The following is an 18,106-nucleotide window of genomic DNA, read 5'->3' on the forward strand; positions in this document are numbered from 1 at the left end:
GTAGAGTCCTGAAATATTTCACTCCAGCATTTTGATGGAGGCAGGGCCACAAATGGTTTTTATAATTTTTATATGGTTGAAGCAAAAATCAAAATAATAATACTTTGTGATATGTGAAAATTTTATGAAATTCAAATAAATCCAGTAAGTTTTATGGGAACATAGCTACAATCATTTGTTAACATACTGTCTATGACTGCTTTGTCACTCCAGCAGCTGAAGTGAGTAGTAGCCAATGAGACCATATGACCCGCAGAGCCTAAAATATTTACTATGTGATCCTTTACAGAAAAAAGGTTGCTGACTCCCAGCCTTGCTGATTCTTTGCATGTTGTGCTGGTTCCTCCTTTTCATTTTCCCTGAGAGATTATGCTTAGATAATAATTGCATCAATATAGCTTTTCCTGAACTACAAAATAGTTGCAATTTAGATCCCCCTGGCTGGCTTCTTGCAGGGTAGAAAGTGTTCCTCTGTGTCAAATCTATCTAATGACAGATCCCATAAACCAAATATTTTAGATTTCTCCATCAAATAAGGAATATCTGATCAAGTCTGAAACAGTCAGTTCCCCACATTAACTATCCTTCTTGAATCCAATTTTTAGATACCCAAAATACTATTAAACACCAACATTTGCAACTGATCATTATTTACTTACTTGTTTGTTTGATTTACCGTAGCTCTACATTTTCAAATGTTTTTCAAGCTATTAAGCTGTGCTAATTTGTGGTGTTGCAGCTGAAACTTTACCATGTTATCTGTCTTTACAAGGAAGAACTAGACAAAAATGCTATATTCAAGTAATCAAGTTTTAGCAGACAGTAACCACTTTCTTTTTCATTTTGAAAACAGAACAAAGTAGAACTTTAGATTCCTCCCAGACCTAAACACGAGGGCTGTAGAGGGCAAGAACAATCATCCTACCTTAAGGTTATAAGATCAGTCTCTTTGGAATTCTTGCTTCTTTAGAATTCACTAAGCATGTTGGTAGGGTGATAATTTCTCAAACCAGTTACTTCTGAGGTTTAGGGGCACTAACTCCCTGGTATCCTAGGACAGTAGGCATAAACTGCGCCTGTCCTGATTGAACCAAGATGTACGGTCCCTCTAAGTTTAGGAAAAGGTAGACTTCTTCTGTTTTAATATGCCACTTTTAATGCATTTGTCCCAAAAAGAAGTCAGAAGTGACAATGAACTTAACCTAGATAAAAATCTGTCAAACTCTCAGAATCTTTCTGAGTGTAAACATGAAGCGGCTCCCATAACTATTTCAGTTACTAGGTCATTTCCTTCATAATTTAGAAACACAAATGGCCATTTGCTTTGGTCAAAATGGGGCCTTAATATATTAGACTTCTACCCAAATATGTATATTAAAGGCTTTGCAATTACCTTCTTTAAATACTGAGCACATAATTACAAAAAATTATTCAAGAGTCACATAGAAAAATGAGGCCAAAACAAACTTTATTTACATAGGGATAATAAGGATATTAATAACTCAAATATTGAATAGTTAAGCTTTGGGTTGATTAGAAGTCCATGATTCACCAAGCCTATATTATGAAAGTAGAGAAAACTACATTTGGTATTTTTCTCAGTTCTCTGGTATTCTTGAAGCTTACAAAGATTTAGAACACTTTAATGATAGCTTGCTGAACAGCAACAAAAACGAGATGAAGTCAGAAGTCAGTCTCTCACAAAAAAGACGTTATATCCAAGTTCCATCAGAGCCCCAGCTAGTAAGGCCCATAAAGGAATGAAGACATAGGACAGATTCATGGTAGTAAACTGTTCCAGTTTAGCACAGAGTGCAAGGCAGAAGGCTAATTTAAGTAACATTGCAATGAGGTACCAGGCTTTTTTTTTAATATTGTGTGATCCATGTCGAGGGTCAAAGCCAGACTTACACCGTCCAGCCATTTTCACAATCAGCATGACAAGAAGGATAGTATCAAATATCCAGACTGGAATAAATATGAGGAACCAGTTCCAAGGAGCCTTCTCATCCAGTTTCAACACCAACATGATCAAGAAGAGTAAAGTGAAAAGCCAGGTGAGTAGTACTCTCTGGGCCAAGGACATTCTCATTTAAACAGTTTAAAGAGGCTGTTGCAGAGTTGTGAAAAGGGAAATATACCCTAAGAGAGGGGGAAAAAAGTCAAGATTGTTTACATATCAAAAAAAAAAAAAAAAAAAAAAATCGCTTCCATTCCTAGAGAACAAAGCTGGTTCTTTCCCACTCACAGATTTCCTAATTTTTAAAACATTCTACCATTCTTCTTTTCATAAAGCTCTACAATTTATAGCCATTTTCAATAACATTATAGCCATCATTCTTTGTAGCCCATGAAAAAATACAAAAATTTTAATAGATTCCCTGGGTATAAGCTCAGTTCAAAATTTGTCAAGAACAATCTGTTCCTTTTGAATGCTGTCACTCAATTCCCTGCACTCATGACTTTATTCTTGCACATCAGGGATGCTTTTAACTTACCTTTCTGCATATTTGCATACATAAATTTTTCATTCAATTTCAGGGGCTACTAAGAAAAAGCATTCAAAATCAAAATACTGAAAAAGGAGAGTGGTATTAAGCCAACAGAGGATAATAAAGACGGAATAACCAATAAAAATTACAAGGACATCAAGTAGAATTAAAATTGGTAAATAGGTTGTTGAGCCAAATAAAACAGAAGGCATCAAGAATGGATTTTCACATAGTTTAATCATGGGTCTTATTTTTTTAAATTAAATTCTCAATTATTTTCTCATTAAATTTATTATCAATACTCAATTATTTTCTCATTAAATTATAAATATTTTCTTAGTCTAAGTTTTTTTTTTTATATAGTTGAAACTTTCACTGTATTAACTTAGTTTGGGGTATAGATCATGAATTTTTACTACTTTCTATCCAGTAATCATGACCACTTAATAACCTTTAAGGTTGTTTTATAATTATTAGATGCTGAATTATTCTATAATATGGGCCTATTTTGTATATCTCTATTTTGTTTATATTTGTATTTTGCACTAGTATTATGTGACTGTTACTGTTGCTCTAGTATATGTTCTAACATCTGGAAAGTCTAGTACTTACTGTTTTCTTTTCCAGAATATTTTCTAGAATTTTTTCTCTTTAATTTTTCAATGCTAAAGTCACTAATTCTTCAAAAGTTGGATTTTTGGATTGGAAATGCATTAAATCTATAACTTAGCTTAGGTATACACATATTTATATTTAACCTTCACAATAGGTTTATAGTATATTTCTCCATTTATTCAAGTTTTTTTACATCAACATTTGCCCCTTTAGAAAGGGATATGAAGAATGAGAAGTCAGAAGCCAGACAGTACGTTGGGTGAGGAGTTAATAGAAAATAAGGAAATGGAAACAACCAGGAACATATTATTTCCTTGAGGCCTCTGGAGGAGAGATGAAAGATACGTAAGATTGAGAAAGGGATGGGAGAAGGAATTTTCAGGAAGGTAGGAATCTAAGTATGATTATAAGCTGAGGGAAATAAGCCACTAGGGAGTGATAAACTGAAGATGAGTGAGATCACTTAATGGACAAAAGGAAAAATTAGAAGATGGTGGGGATGAGAACAAAAGCACAGGGGGAGCAGTTCCCTTTGGAGTAGGAATAAACATTTGGGAAGATAAAGTAAAGAAAAGGGAAGAAAAGATAAAACCAGCTAGAAATATTATAAAAAGGACCAGATGAACCAAATGCTCTAGACTATAGCATGCTCAATTATATATATATATATATATATTTTTTATGATTCTCTTTTGTCATTTCTTTTTCAATTATATTTTAGAACTAACCTTGATGTTCTCTGCTACATCTCTATTTTAAACAGGGGGTGACTATCATTTACTGTTCCAATAGTATACATCTGTTTTATTTCAATAGGTATATATACTATGGACTAGTATAAATGAGACTAACTCACCTCTTTCCCCTTATACCCATTTGTTTGCACTCAACTTGTTTCCCTAGTTGGCAGATGATGTCAACTGCAGAGCTTTTTGCTCATAGAAAGGCATTTTCTGTGGTCTCCTTTCCTGATCAGAGGCATATTTCAGAGATATATAGGGAAGCTGCCACAGGGGGATGTGGGACTGAATTTGGAAAGAGCAGTGGAGCGGTGTGGGCTGATTAATAACTAGGGATGAATATCACCCTGTAAATTGTTTGCTCAATCTCGATCTCCCACCTCTATGGCCTTTTTTGTGAACCTTTAAAAATAATGTACAAAAATACACGTGTTTTAAACATAACTTTTCCATCTGCCATGGGATGAGTCAAGCTTCATTTTTTTTCTCACATAGTACCGAGTAGCAGCTGGTGGCCACATTCACTACAGGTACTTTAGGACTGGAGGTGAAAGGGTACAAAGAAAGCAGGTGGTTTTTTGTGGCTACAAGCTTTACAATGTGGGATGCAACAAAGTTCTGTATGCACTTGCAGGTACCGAGACACTAAAATGCCCTCAACAGGGAGCACTCTACTGATATTTAAGGGAAGCTTGAAGGACTGTGGATGCTGAGCTACAATGATGACATAGGAACCCAATTTTACATTTACATCTTCGTTAATTTAACCAATTGTATTGGTTTCTTCTCACTATTCTCCTTTCTTCTCAAGGGAGGGGGTTGTTACTGCACTTTAAAACAAACCTTAGCTCAACCAATGTATTCCCCTTAAGGTGGTTATTTCTGGTACCTGGAAGACAGTTAAGTATTTATTCACATGCTTCTCTAACCATTGTTAAAACCTTCGGAGTAGCCCGGCAAAGAGATCTAAAGGGCCGCGCCTACATCATTGGCGTCTGGATATCAGCTGTAGGTAGATCACACACACTCCCACCCCTATTTCCTTTCTCTCGCTGCAGCACTATTCTTTCAGGTGAAACTGCTTCATCCTCAAGACAGTTTTACTTAATGAGCCCACAACCTAAAATTCCTCTTCATAATGAATTTCTTTCAAAAGGCCCATCCTGCAACAGCCATCGCCAACTTAACCATCTTCTAAGGAACTGCGTTTTGCTAGCAACTCGCCTGATTCGGGCCTATCTACAACTTCAAGATACTCGTAAACTGCTCGTGTTTAGGACTAGGACAAAAACTGACGATCCGCTCGTGGTGCCTATTCTGGGCGGTGGGCGCAGCACATTTTAGGACTTTAACGCGATTCCTGAGTAATATGATCCACTGTGCACACAGAAGCCCTGGTGCCATGCAGGTGGGTGTGCATTTTGGGTCAGGAGTTTGAGAGGGTGGGGGGCCGCGACCCAGCCTACAGAAGCATTGGGAGGCTTGCTCCACGGCACCACTCGAACGGGTGCACTTCGGGGATGCCGGCTCATTGGAGCCCCGGACTCACCTGGCAGCGCCGCCGGCGGGAGAGCGGAGAGGGCCGTGAAGATCAGGAAACTCGCCAGTTCGGATCTTTGGCCTTTTCCACACTTTCCCCCCCCATTCAATCCAGAACCCGTCACATGATAATTAAGAAAAAGACTCAGTTCCGCCTCCCCGAACCGCCGAGGTAGAGACTCTCCGTTCTACTCCAGCCGCTCCCACATCCGGGGTAGGTTCGCACCGCCCCTGGGCCTACCCTATAGGTAGACAGGATGCCAATCTGGGTTCAGAGGCCCTTTTCCCTGCGGTAATTGGACCGTTTAGTCACCAGTGCAAAGCAACCGACCTTTTTTATATTTGGGTTCGCCAAAAAGGCGGCAATAAAATAATCCATTGGACCCGCCTCTTTACTGCCATGGGGTTCAGAGGAAAGTCAGTCTAAACGCAGCCTAGATTTCTCGTGGTCCTATTGGGCTCAAAGATGCCAATCAGACTAGCGGTGCTCGGCTCCGCTCCCCGCGGGGAGTCCCGCCCCTTCATTGGTCTCCCAGCCGGCGCAGGAGACTGCAGGCTCCGGCGCAAAATCCTGAGGGGGTGGGGCGGGGCGACGGCTCTAGAGGCGGCGCGTCCTCTGGCAGCCTCCTTGTGACTCCTCCGGCTCCCGCGGCTACGGTGGCGCTCGCCCCAGTGTCTCCCGCGCGCACCCCAGCCGCCTCCTAGCGGCGCGGCGCCCGCTCCTACGGTAAGAGCGCCATCACCTCCACGTTTGGGCAGGCCATGTGGAGGTCGTTGGGTTCTCATAGAATCCCTAGGATGGAGCAGAGCAAGAGAGAAGAGCGGCTGGCGGGATGGAGGCGGGGGTTCTGGGGCCAACGCATCACTCTCCGCCGGTGACTGCCTCGGCAGCCTCTGGCACCTGCGGGCCGGAGGCAGGCGTGGCCCCTTTTCATCACTTGGCGGGCAGCGGAGGCTTAGCCTCCCTCCCCTCGAGCCCGCGCCGCCCTCGAGGCTTGAGGGTGAGGGGCCGAAGCCCAGCGCCGCCGCCCGCACTGGGGCCGCCACCCACCGCCTGCCCCTCCGCCTTCCTTCCCCGGCCTCTCTCCTTTGCTTCCTTCCCTTGGCGTTGTAATGGGGGGCGTCGGGCAGCCGAGCCCGGGCCAGCAGGGAAAGGTCAGGGAGAGGCGTCCGGAGGAGAAGGCTCTGTAGGAGCGGGTGGCTCAGCGCGCTCTGGAGCTGGCAGAGAGGAAGGGTCGCAGCCCTATACCCGCGGAGCAGGCAACAGTTTAGTTTTCTGATTCCAAAACTCACTGTAGAGCGGGTGCTGAAAAGCTTGTGCAAGGGCCTTGAGAGATTTCCCGTCCGGAAAAAATATCGCGGTCCACTAGCATGCATCTTTTCTTATTTTTATCTACCTGATGTTGACAGCCAGCATTCTGGCATTGTTCCTTTCAGTCATGGCTTTCTAACTCAACACCTTGTATAATTTCGGGGATCATTGTGCCACTAATCTATCTCCCTTTTTATTTTTTTGCCTGGTAAAAACCAGGAACTGCTTTATATTAACATATACTAACCAGGGGAGTACAGAATCTGAGACAATTTATTAATCTCAGTATTCACTTGACATGCCAAGTAATTTTTCAGTTCTTGGTGAATGTATTAAATATTTTGTAATTTACAGGTCATTTCTTTTAAAATGGTCTATCCTGCTTACTTTGCGATTGTTTTATGTGTGATACTTTGATTTTGTAATTTTGGGTTAGTTTTAGCCAACTAGACAGTTAAAAATATTTGTGCTCCGCCCCCCCCAACCCAGAGTCTTTGGCTGAAGACTTAGTATTTGATCTTGTTTTTTAGAGATTTTTTTTTTGTTTTCTCCAAAACTTTTTCATAACTTTTTTTTTAATATTGTAAGGGGGAATTCTGAGAATTTGGAAGCTATGCACTTTAGCCTAAAGAGTCATAAAATGTTTACCAAGTAATTTCAAATCCTAACTTTTTTGGCGTGAAGTCTACTAAGTTTATAAGAAGAAAATGGGTATCCCCTCTCAGTCTTAGTGGCTCAGCCCCCAGATTCCAGAGGGAAGGAATCTGGAAGTTTGGGGTGAATGACCCGTGTTTAGGACCAGGTAGTTTCAGGAAAATTTCTTGCTAGGGAAATAGCCTGCTTCCCATACAGGTTAGTTGTCCACATGTATTAGACCCTATTAAGTTAGGTGTTAGTAAATTGTGGAGTGTCTGCATTCTAGTTTTCAGCACTTTGTGGTAGAGCACCAAAATGGGGTAAGCAAATCAAGTATATTGTACGATAGGGACACTTGTGTATAGTCAAGGCTCCAAAAATAGACCTTTTTGAGCCCAAACTGGCACTAGAATGTTGGCCTGGAAAATCAAGAAGGTAGCTTCAGCAGTTTTTAAACTGGAAACCTTTTGGCTAGTCCATTTAATCCAAAATTGCAAGGCATTTGTAAAGAAAAGCCTCTATACTAGACTAAGCCAAGGGAAATTCAGGGTATCATGTGGAAAAAATAAGGATCAAAAAATTGTTGCTTATATGTTATTTCATTTAATCCTTATAATCCTGTGAGGTAGATTCTGTGATTACTGTCCTCCCTATTTTATAGATGAGTTAACCAAGACTTAGGTTAACTCATTTGTCCGAAATTTCTTAGCTAATAAGTTGCTCGAGGTGGGATTCACATCCAAGCAATCTGATTTACAAAGCCCACATTCATTATGCTTTATTGCCATGGTGAGATTGACTTCTTAAAGACTTGGTAGAAGACTACCAAACAGAAGTAGTGGAAAATCACACTGCAAAACCATAAATTGATTAGGAGGTTCAATGTGTACATATTCAATAACACTTTGAGATCATTGTATAATACAAACTGTTGAGTGTTACTGGGGATATAGAAATGGAGTTACCTTCTCTTTGAGGGGCAACTATTTAGTGGGAGAGAGACATTTGAACAAATAATGATAATACAGTACAATGTATACTGTAAAATAGTGCTGTTAGAGTATGTGATTTCATGGGAAGAGAATTAAAGTTTAGACAAGACCAGAGTTTGAATTCTTGTTCTGCTTTGTACCCTTGGACATAATACCAACCTATTTCACCTTCAGTTTCCTTGTCTGTTAAGTGGAGAGGGTAATTCTTCAAACGAAAGTATTGAGCATTAAAATATATAAAGTACTAGTATGTGATAAGCCCTGAATACAGAAGAAAAAATGAATAATTTTTTTTTGAGAAAGAGAGTGGAGAAGGGGGTGGGAGATTCAGTGGGAGATGCCACCAGACTTATAAATGATGGATGATAGTTCTAGTAGATGAGGCTAAAGGGCACTCCTTGCAAATGTAAAAACAGGAGGAGGCAGAGTCCCAGTACAGGAATATGAGTTGTTGAAGGAGTGGCAAGTAATTGTGGCTTTGTATAAAAAGTATTTGTGAAAGCCAACTTTAAGTGGTAATTGTAGAGAACTGTGGCTTAGCAAAGTGAGTAGTACCCGGTTTTGGTGGTTAGAAATTACATATTTAGATACTAAAATTATAGGAAAACTTGGAGAGTTTGTACATTTTGACATTTTATTTAATATTTGCCTTTCAATACTTATTTCCCGTGTGAATTAAAACTCCCTTTTCCAGTGTGTCCAGCTAGCAACTATTTCATTATTTCATTGAGATATTTTATTCTAAGCTGTAAATGAAGACTTACACTACTAGAAGCATTTGCTCTTGATCTGTGGAATGTATCTCGGGATTATTTTGAAAACAACAATTTTAAAGTGACTGTTGCCAAGTCTGTAGCCACATAGAATCAATATTGCAAACTACTCTTTGCATATATATTGACCATCTTTTCTGAACCCCAACTTGAAATGTGACAGTGGGGCAGACTGTTTTAAATTGGGATTGTTCTTGAAAATCTGAGGCAAAATGTCATGCTTATATCTTTCCGTCAGGTTAGAACAGAACCATAAATACTCAGCGTTGAATTTATAAAAGTGGAACATCTCTTGATGACCAGAATCATAGACCAAGTTGAAAATATTAAATGACATTTAGGAAAGCTGTATATTTAGTCCAGCTTGTTAGCCTCATATAAATTGCTAAAATAACAAAGATATAGAGGTGAGTTTTCAGATGAGTAACACAACTGCTTCCTAAAGCAGGTAGTTTTAGAGAACCAGGAAAGAAAATATGCTGGACTTCATTCTGAGTAGTGAACAGGAACTAGGGCAGGAAATGGCTGTGGCTGAACCACTACTTGATAATCATAACATGATTAAATTTGACATTTCATGAGGAGAAGTAAAGGGAAAAAAGTGCATGTTATGTACCTTTCCAATTTCAGAAACAGTGGAGAAAAGGGGCTGTTAGTATAGCTACAGAAATTGTGAAGACATGTGACATGTGTTTGTTGAATGAATGAAAATACCTAAATAAAATATCCAGTTAAAAAGTCTGTTAGATATAGCAAAAAAACTTATGAGGCACGTGGCACAAGTTTTGGTGCTCTCTTGACTTAGGTTCACACCCAATTCTGCCATCCTTCAGTTGTATTACTTTGGATTCATTATATAAATCGTTTTGAGGTTCATTTTTTTATTCATAAAATGGTGGTTATAGCCACTTTTCAAGGTTTTAAGAATTAAATGAGATAATAGTAAAAGCAACATGTTGCAGGCTTATAATACTTGCTCAAAAAAATGGTTGCTACAGTTATATGACTAAGTTAAACAGCTGTATTTTTTTATTGTGGTAAAATAGGCATGGTATAAAATTTACCATTTTTACTATTTTTAAGTGTACAGTTCAGTGGGGTTAAATACATTTACAATATTGTACAACCATTACCATTATCCATTTTCAGAAATTTTTCATCAGGTGAATTTTTTTTAATGACAATTCCTGAATAGAAAATGGCAACCAAACAAAATCTTAAAAGGAGGCCATAATATGTTAAATAGGTGATAGACAGGGTTGAATAAAGAATTGTTGTGGCCATATACAAAAAAAGGGAAAAGATAAGGAGCTTTCACATTCTCAAGTCTTTTGTGAAGAAAGTAAGTGAAACTCAGTAAACCAATAGAGTAAGTAGAGTTTTACTAAATGACAATATAAACATAAATAGATCACTGAGATACGGGGTCAGTGCTGTCAATTAAGTGTATAGAAAAAGGTACCTCTTGTTTTCTCTAATCTCTTATTTATTCCTAAAATCCACTTAACAGAGAAAAGCCGTTAATTGTATAATTATAGAAAAAAAAACTTTAATTGCAAGTAATCCTGGGAGAGAGAGCAAATTATACACAGATTTTCTAAGTGTTAATTCCATATATTACATTGCCTGCTCTGTGTCTTTTGGGTGCTGAATGTATGAATGTATCATATCTCGAAAAATAAACATATCTTCCTTTCCCCAAACCTTTTCCTTCTCTTGTATTTCCTGCCCTAATGAAGGGTTCTTCTCATGTTCAAGCCAAGAATCATGGAACATCCTTAATTTTTTTTACCCCCATATCTTTCATGTCCAGTCAATTACTACATCTAGTCATTCTATGTCATAGTTATCTATTTTTCAATCATTCCCTTTCCAATACTCACCCACCTCAATTAAAAAAAAACAAGAAACAAACAGAAAGAACATTGCCACTGTTTTAGTTCTGGTTTGATCATTTCTCTTTGGATTATTGTCATTAGTCTCCTTACTTTTAATCTAGTCTCACACTAATGGTTCTCCACATAGCTTGCTTCCAGACTGATTTTGCTGAAATACTAACATAATCATATCAAAATTATATCCTTAGTGCCTGCACATGGTAATTAGATAGTTAATAAATATTTGATTCTTCCATATAACTTAAACTTCAGGCAATACTAAATGACTTGTATAATCTAGGCCTGGAGTTTTCTTTGTGGGAGAGATTTTAACTACAAATTCAATTTCTTTAATAAACAAAGGGCTATTCAAGCTTATCTATTTCTTCTTGAGTGAACATTGATAGTTTGTGTCTCTCGAGCAATTTCTCCATTTAATCGAAGTTGTTAAATTCATTGGCATAAAATTGTTCATAGCATTCCTTATTATCTTGTTAATATCTGTAAGATCTATAGTGATGTTCCTTCTCTCATTCCTAATACTGGTAAGTTGTGTCTTTTCTGTTCTATTCCTGATCAATCTGGTTAGATAGCGATTTGTCTGTTTTATTGATCGTCTCAAAGAACCAGTTTTTGGTTTTCTCCATTGATATTCTGTTCTCAACTTCATTTATTTCTATTCTTTATTCTTTCCTTTCACTGCTTACTTTGTGTTTTATTTGCTCTTAATTTGCTAGAATCTTAAGGTGAATAAAGCTGTTATAAACATTTGTGTGCAGGTTTTTGTGTGGACATAGTTTTCAACTCACTTGGGTAAATACCTAGGAATATGGTTGCTGAATTGTGTGGTAAGCCTGTATTTAACTTTGTAAGAAACTGCCAGACTGTCTTCCAAGTGGCTGCACTATTTTGCATTCCCACCAGCAGTTGAATGAGAGTTCCTGTTGCTCCACACTCTCACCCCTATTTGGGGGTTATCAGTATTTTAGATTTTAGCCATTAAGATGGGTGTATAATTGTATTATTGTTGTTTTAATTTGCAATTCTCTAATGACATATGATGCTGAGCACCTTTTCATATGCTTTTTTGCCTTCTGTATATCTTTTTCAGTGAGATGACTTCACATCTTTTGTCCATTTTGTAATTGGTTTGTTTGTTTTCTTATTGTTGAATTTTAGGAGTTTTTTGTATATTTTGCATACAAGTCTTTATCAAATATATGTTCTGCAGATATTTTCTTCCAGTCTGTGACTGGTCTTTTCATTCTCACAGCAATGCCTTTTTTTTTTTTTAAATATGGTTTTATTGAGATATATTCACATACCCTACAGTCATCCACAGTATACAATCAGTTATTCACAGTACTATCATATAGTTGTGCATTCATCACCAGAATCAATTTTTGAACATTTTTCTTACTCCAAATAAATAAATAAATAAATAAGAATACCTAAAACATTACATACCCCTCATCCCACCCTAATTTTTCATTTGCTACTCATCCATCCATACACTGGATAAAGGGAGTGTGATCCACAAAGCTTTCACAATCACATTGTCACCCCTTGTAAGCTACATTGCTATACAGTTGTTTTCAAGAGTTAAGCTACTGGGTTGCAGTTGAGAATTTCAGGTATTTCCTTCTAGCTATTCCTATATACTAAAACCTAAAAAGGGTATCTATACCCTCCAGAGTGACCTCTCGACTCCATTTAAAATCTCTCAGCCCCTGAAACTTTGTTTCATTTCGCTTCCCCACTTTTGGTCAAGAAGATTTTCTCAATCCCACTGTCCTAGTTTGCTCATGCTGCAGAATGCAAAACACCAGAGATGGATAGGCTTTTATAAAACGGGGGTTTATTTCACTACGCAATTATAGTCTTAAGGCCACAAAGCGTCCAAGGTAACACATCAGCAATCGGGTACCCTCACCGGAGGATGGCCAATGGCCTCCGGAAAACCTCTGTTAGCTAGGAAGGCAGCTGGCATCTGCTCCAAAGCTCCGGCCTCAAAACGGCTTTCTCCCAGGACGTTCCTCTCTAGCAAGCTTGCTCCTCTTCAAAACATCACTCCCAGCTGTACTCTCTTTCCTCTCTCTGAGTCAGCTCATTTATATAGCTCCACTGATCAAGGCCCACCCTGAATGGGCGGGGCCACGCCTCCATGGGAACATCTCATCAAAATCATCTCCCACAGCTGGGTGGGGCACATTCCAAGCAAATCCAACCAGCACCAAAAATGTCTGCCCCACACAAGACCACAAAGATAATGGCATTTGGGGGACACAATACATTCAAACTGGCACACCCACGATGCTAAGTCCAGGCTCATCCCCAGGAGTCATGTTCCATGTAGGGGAGAGAGCAGTAAGTTTACCTGCCCCATAGTCATAGCAGGGTCTTTTTCAGAGCAGAAGTTTTTAATTTTTATGAAGTCCACCTTAACAACTTTTTCTTTCATGGATCAAGCTTTTACTGTTTTGTGTAAAAAGTCAGTGCCAAACCTAAGGTCACTTAGGTTTTCTCCTAAATTGTCTTCTAGAAGTTATATAGTTTTACATTTTACAAGTAGAATTAATCTTTCCAGACAAAGGAATGAGGGCTGTTTCCTCAGGGGAGGTGGTTACAGGCACTATAGGGTTAATCTCTTCAGGTGGAAGTTGTATGGCACAGGCACTATAGGGTTAATCTCTTCAGGTGGAAGTTGTATGGCAGATTCCTGAGGGCAGGCTGAAGGACTCCTGGTTGTTTCTTCAGGGCAGACCCTTACAGGTTTTTTTGGCAAAGAGTCAGTAGAATTTAGGGTTTCAATGTCCCCACTGCCATCATTATCAACTCATATGTCCCCATTCCAATTTTTAGGATCCCATTCCTTTCCAACCAATGTCCTAACGTTAACAGCAAACACCCTGCAAGGCTGTGAATTCAATTTACATTGTAATTCAGCCACTTGCACAATGAGACTGTGAGTCTGGTTCGCAGAAATTTCAATTCTGAGGCTACATGAAATAAGAGTTTCTTTCCGCACACACAGATGCTTTCATGTCCTTCATGTGGTGCTTACTTTGGGGATTTGAAGCCTTGAGCTCATTGGTTTCTTTAACAACTGTATCCAGTGTATTTAGGAACAACCAACAAACATCATTATACTTTTTAACTCCACAAACTTCTATTAAGGTGTCAAAATACTCTCTCCTAGAGCCTTGCCTCCTATAAGCATTTGAGTAGCAGTATCCAAGGGAGATATTTTGCGTATCTCTGTTGCCAGTTCACACTATAGGCTATCAGTGCCATTTGATCATTGGAAATAGATTCATTAGTGCCTTTGAATCTAATCAGATTAGAGAACTAATTCCAAAAATCCCAGAAGCAACTTAGACATCTCATCCTTAAGTTTCTGTTTCTCAAGAACCATACCCAGTACCAAGTCTGTTCAGGGTTCTCCAAGGAAACAGAACTGACAACATATACATATAAAATGCAAATACTGTGAGATTTATTACAGGACTTGGCTCACACAACTGTGGGAATAGACCAGGTCCAAATTCTGTAGGGCAGGCTGCAAGCTGGGAACTCTGATGAAGGTTTTCAATGAATTCTCTGGGAGAAGCTGACTAGCTGAAGTAGTAATGGAACTTCATCCTTCTGACTTCTGAAATCATCTGTTCTCCTTTTAAAGCCTTTAGCAGATTTGGATGAAACTTCTCTTATTCTTGAAGGCAGTCTCCTTAGTTGATTGTAGATGTAATCAGCCATAGATGTGGTCAACTTGCTGAAGATTTAAATCCATGAAATGTCCTTACGGTAACAGTCAGGTCAGTGCTTCCTCGACCAAACTGGACATCATAACCTAGCCAAGTTGACACATGAACTTCACCATCACACCATGCTGACCCTAATTAGAAGAAAGCTATATTAATTTCAGACAAAGCAGACTTCTGAGCAAGAAAATCATCGGGGATAAAAAGGGACATTAAGCTTGGTTAGGCGAGACTTTAGCATTCTTTATTCAAAAGCTAATTTGGCCTTACTGTTGACCCAATACCCTTCTGAATATTATAGCTGTTGCCCATTACTGTGACGTTTTCTCCACTCTTACTGTGAAGTCTTACTGTTTGTGTGTGAGCTTTGATAGTTTCTCTGTGTGCTTCTTGTATTTTTTTTCCCTGCTTCAGGTTGTTTCCCTATGCAGGTGCTGGTCAGTACTCAGCTGAAGAATCCTCAACAGGGTGTCAGTGCTCTTTTTGTACAGCCCCTCCTCTCTTGTATTCTGACCTGGTGTCCCTGAATCCACAAATCTGTCTTCTCAACTTTAGGATACTAGGAGGTTTTCCCCTTCTAGCACACTGCTGGAAGCTCTACAGGCAGTATACTAGGGCAGTAATGGGGCTCACATTTTTTGTCTCCTGTTTCGGGGATCACTGTTCTGCTCTGTGTGTTGCCTAGGATCTGAAATGGCTCACCTATTTTATCTCATTTTTTTTAGTTTCAGGTGAGAAGGGAAGTCCCGAATATTGAGTTTTATAGTAATAACTTAAGTTGAAAATATTGAAGTACCATTTTTAGTATTGTTCTAATTAAATCAGGTGTTTCCAGACTACATTAGCATTGCATAGCCACAACCAGAGTACATGGTGTGTTTTGACAGGCTGACTGTATTTGTGTTCATCTTCTTCAGCATACTTGTTTCACTTGAAATAAGTGTAGGGATGAATGATGGGTTAAAGGGTAAGCAATTAATTGCAGTTTTCTGTTTTTTTTTAAACCCAGGTCTGATTGACAACAAAAATTTGCGTGTGTGTGTGTAAAACATGATTATGGGAAATTAATGCAAAGTATTTATTTCTCTAAGGGTCTGGCAGTTCAGTTTTTGTCATTATTGGAAAATATTTGTAACAATGACTGAAAATACTGCTATGCTCCAAAAATACTTTTCATATTTCGAGTGGTCAATTTAACTTAACCTTGGAAATAATATGTATTAAGGACTGCTAAAAATCTCTGTAGGGGAAATGAGGATAGGGTGTTAGCAAGAAAATATCTGAAAACTTACCTCTTCTTTGAGCATAGGCAACTGGAATGATCTTCAGCTTTTCTTGTGTCAGAGGTAGATTATATGAATTAGTGATATCAAAGCACAGGGTTAGTTTTCTAGTACCTACCCTATACTTCTTTTCCACTGCAACCACACTAAATGAGAAAATAGAGTTAATTATAAAAGGAAGGCTTTGTGTGTATTAAGTTGGTAGGTTGAATATAGAAAATTAACATGAGAAAGTGGATATTTTGAAACTGAGTTAAAGCTTATCGTAGTTATTTTCTTCTTTTTATTTTGAAGTAATTTCAGACTTAAAGGTGCAAGAATAGTATAAAGAATTCCTGTATATGCATCACCCAGATTCCCTAAATATTAATGTTTTACTAAATTTGCTTTATCCTTTACATATATGCAGATGGCATGTCTATTACTTTTTTCCTGACTCATTTGAATCATGACGCTCCTTTTCCTCTACCTTTCTCAGTTATATTTTCTAAACTAGGTCACTGTCCTACATGAACATAGACAATGATCAAAATCAGAGAGTTAACATTGATAAAATACTATTATCTAATCTAAAGATATATTATTTGCATTTCACCAGTTGTCCCAATTCTGTGCTGTATATCAAAAGAAAATCCAGAACATGTGTTGCATTTCATTGTCATGTCTCTTTAGTTTTCTTTAAGCTGGAACAGTTCTTGAGCCTATCTTTGTATTTCATGATATTGACAGTTTTTAAGTATTGAGACCAGTTATTTTGTAGAATGTACTTCTATTTGAGTTTGGCCAGTGTTTCCTCATGATTAAGTTCAGGTTATGTACTCTTGCAAGAATACATGAATACACACAGACAAATGATGTGTTCTTTCCAGTACATTATACCAGGAGGCAAATGCTGTAGATTTCTCCTTTAACTGATGGCGATTACTTTGGTCATTTAGTTAGGGTGATATCTGCCAGGTTTCTCCATGGTAAAGTCACTGTTCTACTCTTTGTAACTAATACTACCTTGTAGAGAGATAATTTGAGATTATGTAAGTATGTTATTACTCCTCAAATTTACCCGTTAATTCTAGCATCTATTGATGATTCTTGCATGAATCAAGTATTATCACAGTGGTTGCCAAATGATGATTTTTCAAGATCTATCATTTCTTTTACATTTATTGCTTCACTTCCTGCTATAAAGAAAACCTTTCACTTATCTATCTTTCTGTCTATCTATTTATGTAAGTATACACTCATTCTTATTTTATTCCTTTAAGAATGTCCCTATCATTCTTTGAATACTTCTTTACTTTGTGTCACAAGATGCTTCAAGATTACCTTGTATTTTGCCTTCCCCAGCTCTGGAATTAGACATTTTTCCAAAGTGCCCTGGTTCATTTTACTATAGAATGGTCTTTGAAAACCAACGTCTGGGTGCTAGGTGTGCCTATTGCTACCGGAGAATCGTTGCTTCTAGGCCCTCTCAATGGGTATAATTAAGTATATGTTTGTATATATGTGTGCAGTTATATGTAATACACCTTTATTTTCAGAAAGGAATATTGAGTCAACCAGTGTCATGGCTGCTAAAAATAAAATATATGTATTTTTTATGTATAGCTCATACATCAGAATATAGTCTTAGGCTGCATGGCCAAAAGATCTTGTCCTTATCAATGGAACTTATAGGTCCACTATGTTTTGTATTCTTCACATAAACAGATTTTTTTTGTTGACCAACTAGACTTCATTAATTACTTAGCTCATATCCGATGAGGAAAATGACCTGAATGGTGAGGGTTCTGAAAACCTTGTTATTGTGACAAACAGTTGAAGGAGCTGGGAACATTTAGTCTGGAAAAAGAAAGATTAATGACAGCATAAATTTTTTTATTATTTGAAGCAGAATAATTGATAAATTTATTCTGTGCTCATTTAGACTGTATAACTAGTACAAGTGAATGGAACTCCAGAGGGATATAAATTTATCTCAGCATAAGGAAAATTTTGAGGTAAGCTCTTACAGTGGAATGAGCTGTCTTTAAAATGTTCAGCTTAATTATTATCTCTCTTTAATCAGAAGAAAAGTTTGCTTATTTTT

The 18,106-nt window shown here is 38.1% G+C and overlaps 2 protein-coding genes across 2 annotated transcripts in view; one reads left to right on the forward strand and one right to left on the reverse strand.

Annotated features, from left to right (window-relative positions):
* Nucleotides 1–1,460: 1,460 nt before the first annotated feature.
* Nucleotides 1,461–5,611, reverse strand: TMEM60 (transmembrane protein 60). Its single transcript, XM_037836501.1, has 2 exons — nt 5,397–5,611; nt 1,461–2,142 (listed from the first exon to the last, which is right to left on the reverse strand). The coding sequence occupies exon 2, from the start codon at nt 2,090–2,092 to the stop codon at nt 1,691–1,693; it is 402 nt and encodes a 133-aa protein (XP_037692429.1). The 5' UTR covers nt 2,093–2,142; nt 5,397–5,611; the 3' UTR covers nt 1,461–1,690.
* A 192-nt stretch (nt 5,612–5,803) lies between these two features.
* Nucleotides 5,804–18,106, forward strand: part of PHTF2 (putative homeodomain transcription factor 2) — a 136,824-nt gene continuing 124,521 nt past the window's right edge. Inside the window, exon 1 of the mRNA XM_037836503.1 lies at nt 5,804–6,113. The gene's annotated coding sequence lies outside the window, so the exon portion shown is untranslated. The remainder of the gene's footprint in view (nt 6,114–18,106) is intronic.

The sequence above is a fragment of the Choloepus didactylus genome, chromosome 5 (assembly GCF_015220235.1).
Source record: "Choloepus didactylus isolate mChoDid1 chromosome 5, mChoDid1.pri, whole genome shotgun sequence".
NCBI lineage: Eukaryota > Metazoa > Chordata > Mammalia > Pilosa > Megalonychidae > Choloepus > Choloepus didactylus.

Coding starts and splice junctions, on each gene's coding strand:
- TMEM60 (XM_037836501.1), bottom strand. CDS start 2,092: ATGAGAATGTCCTTGGCCCAGAGAGTACTACTCACCTGGCTTTTCACT.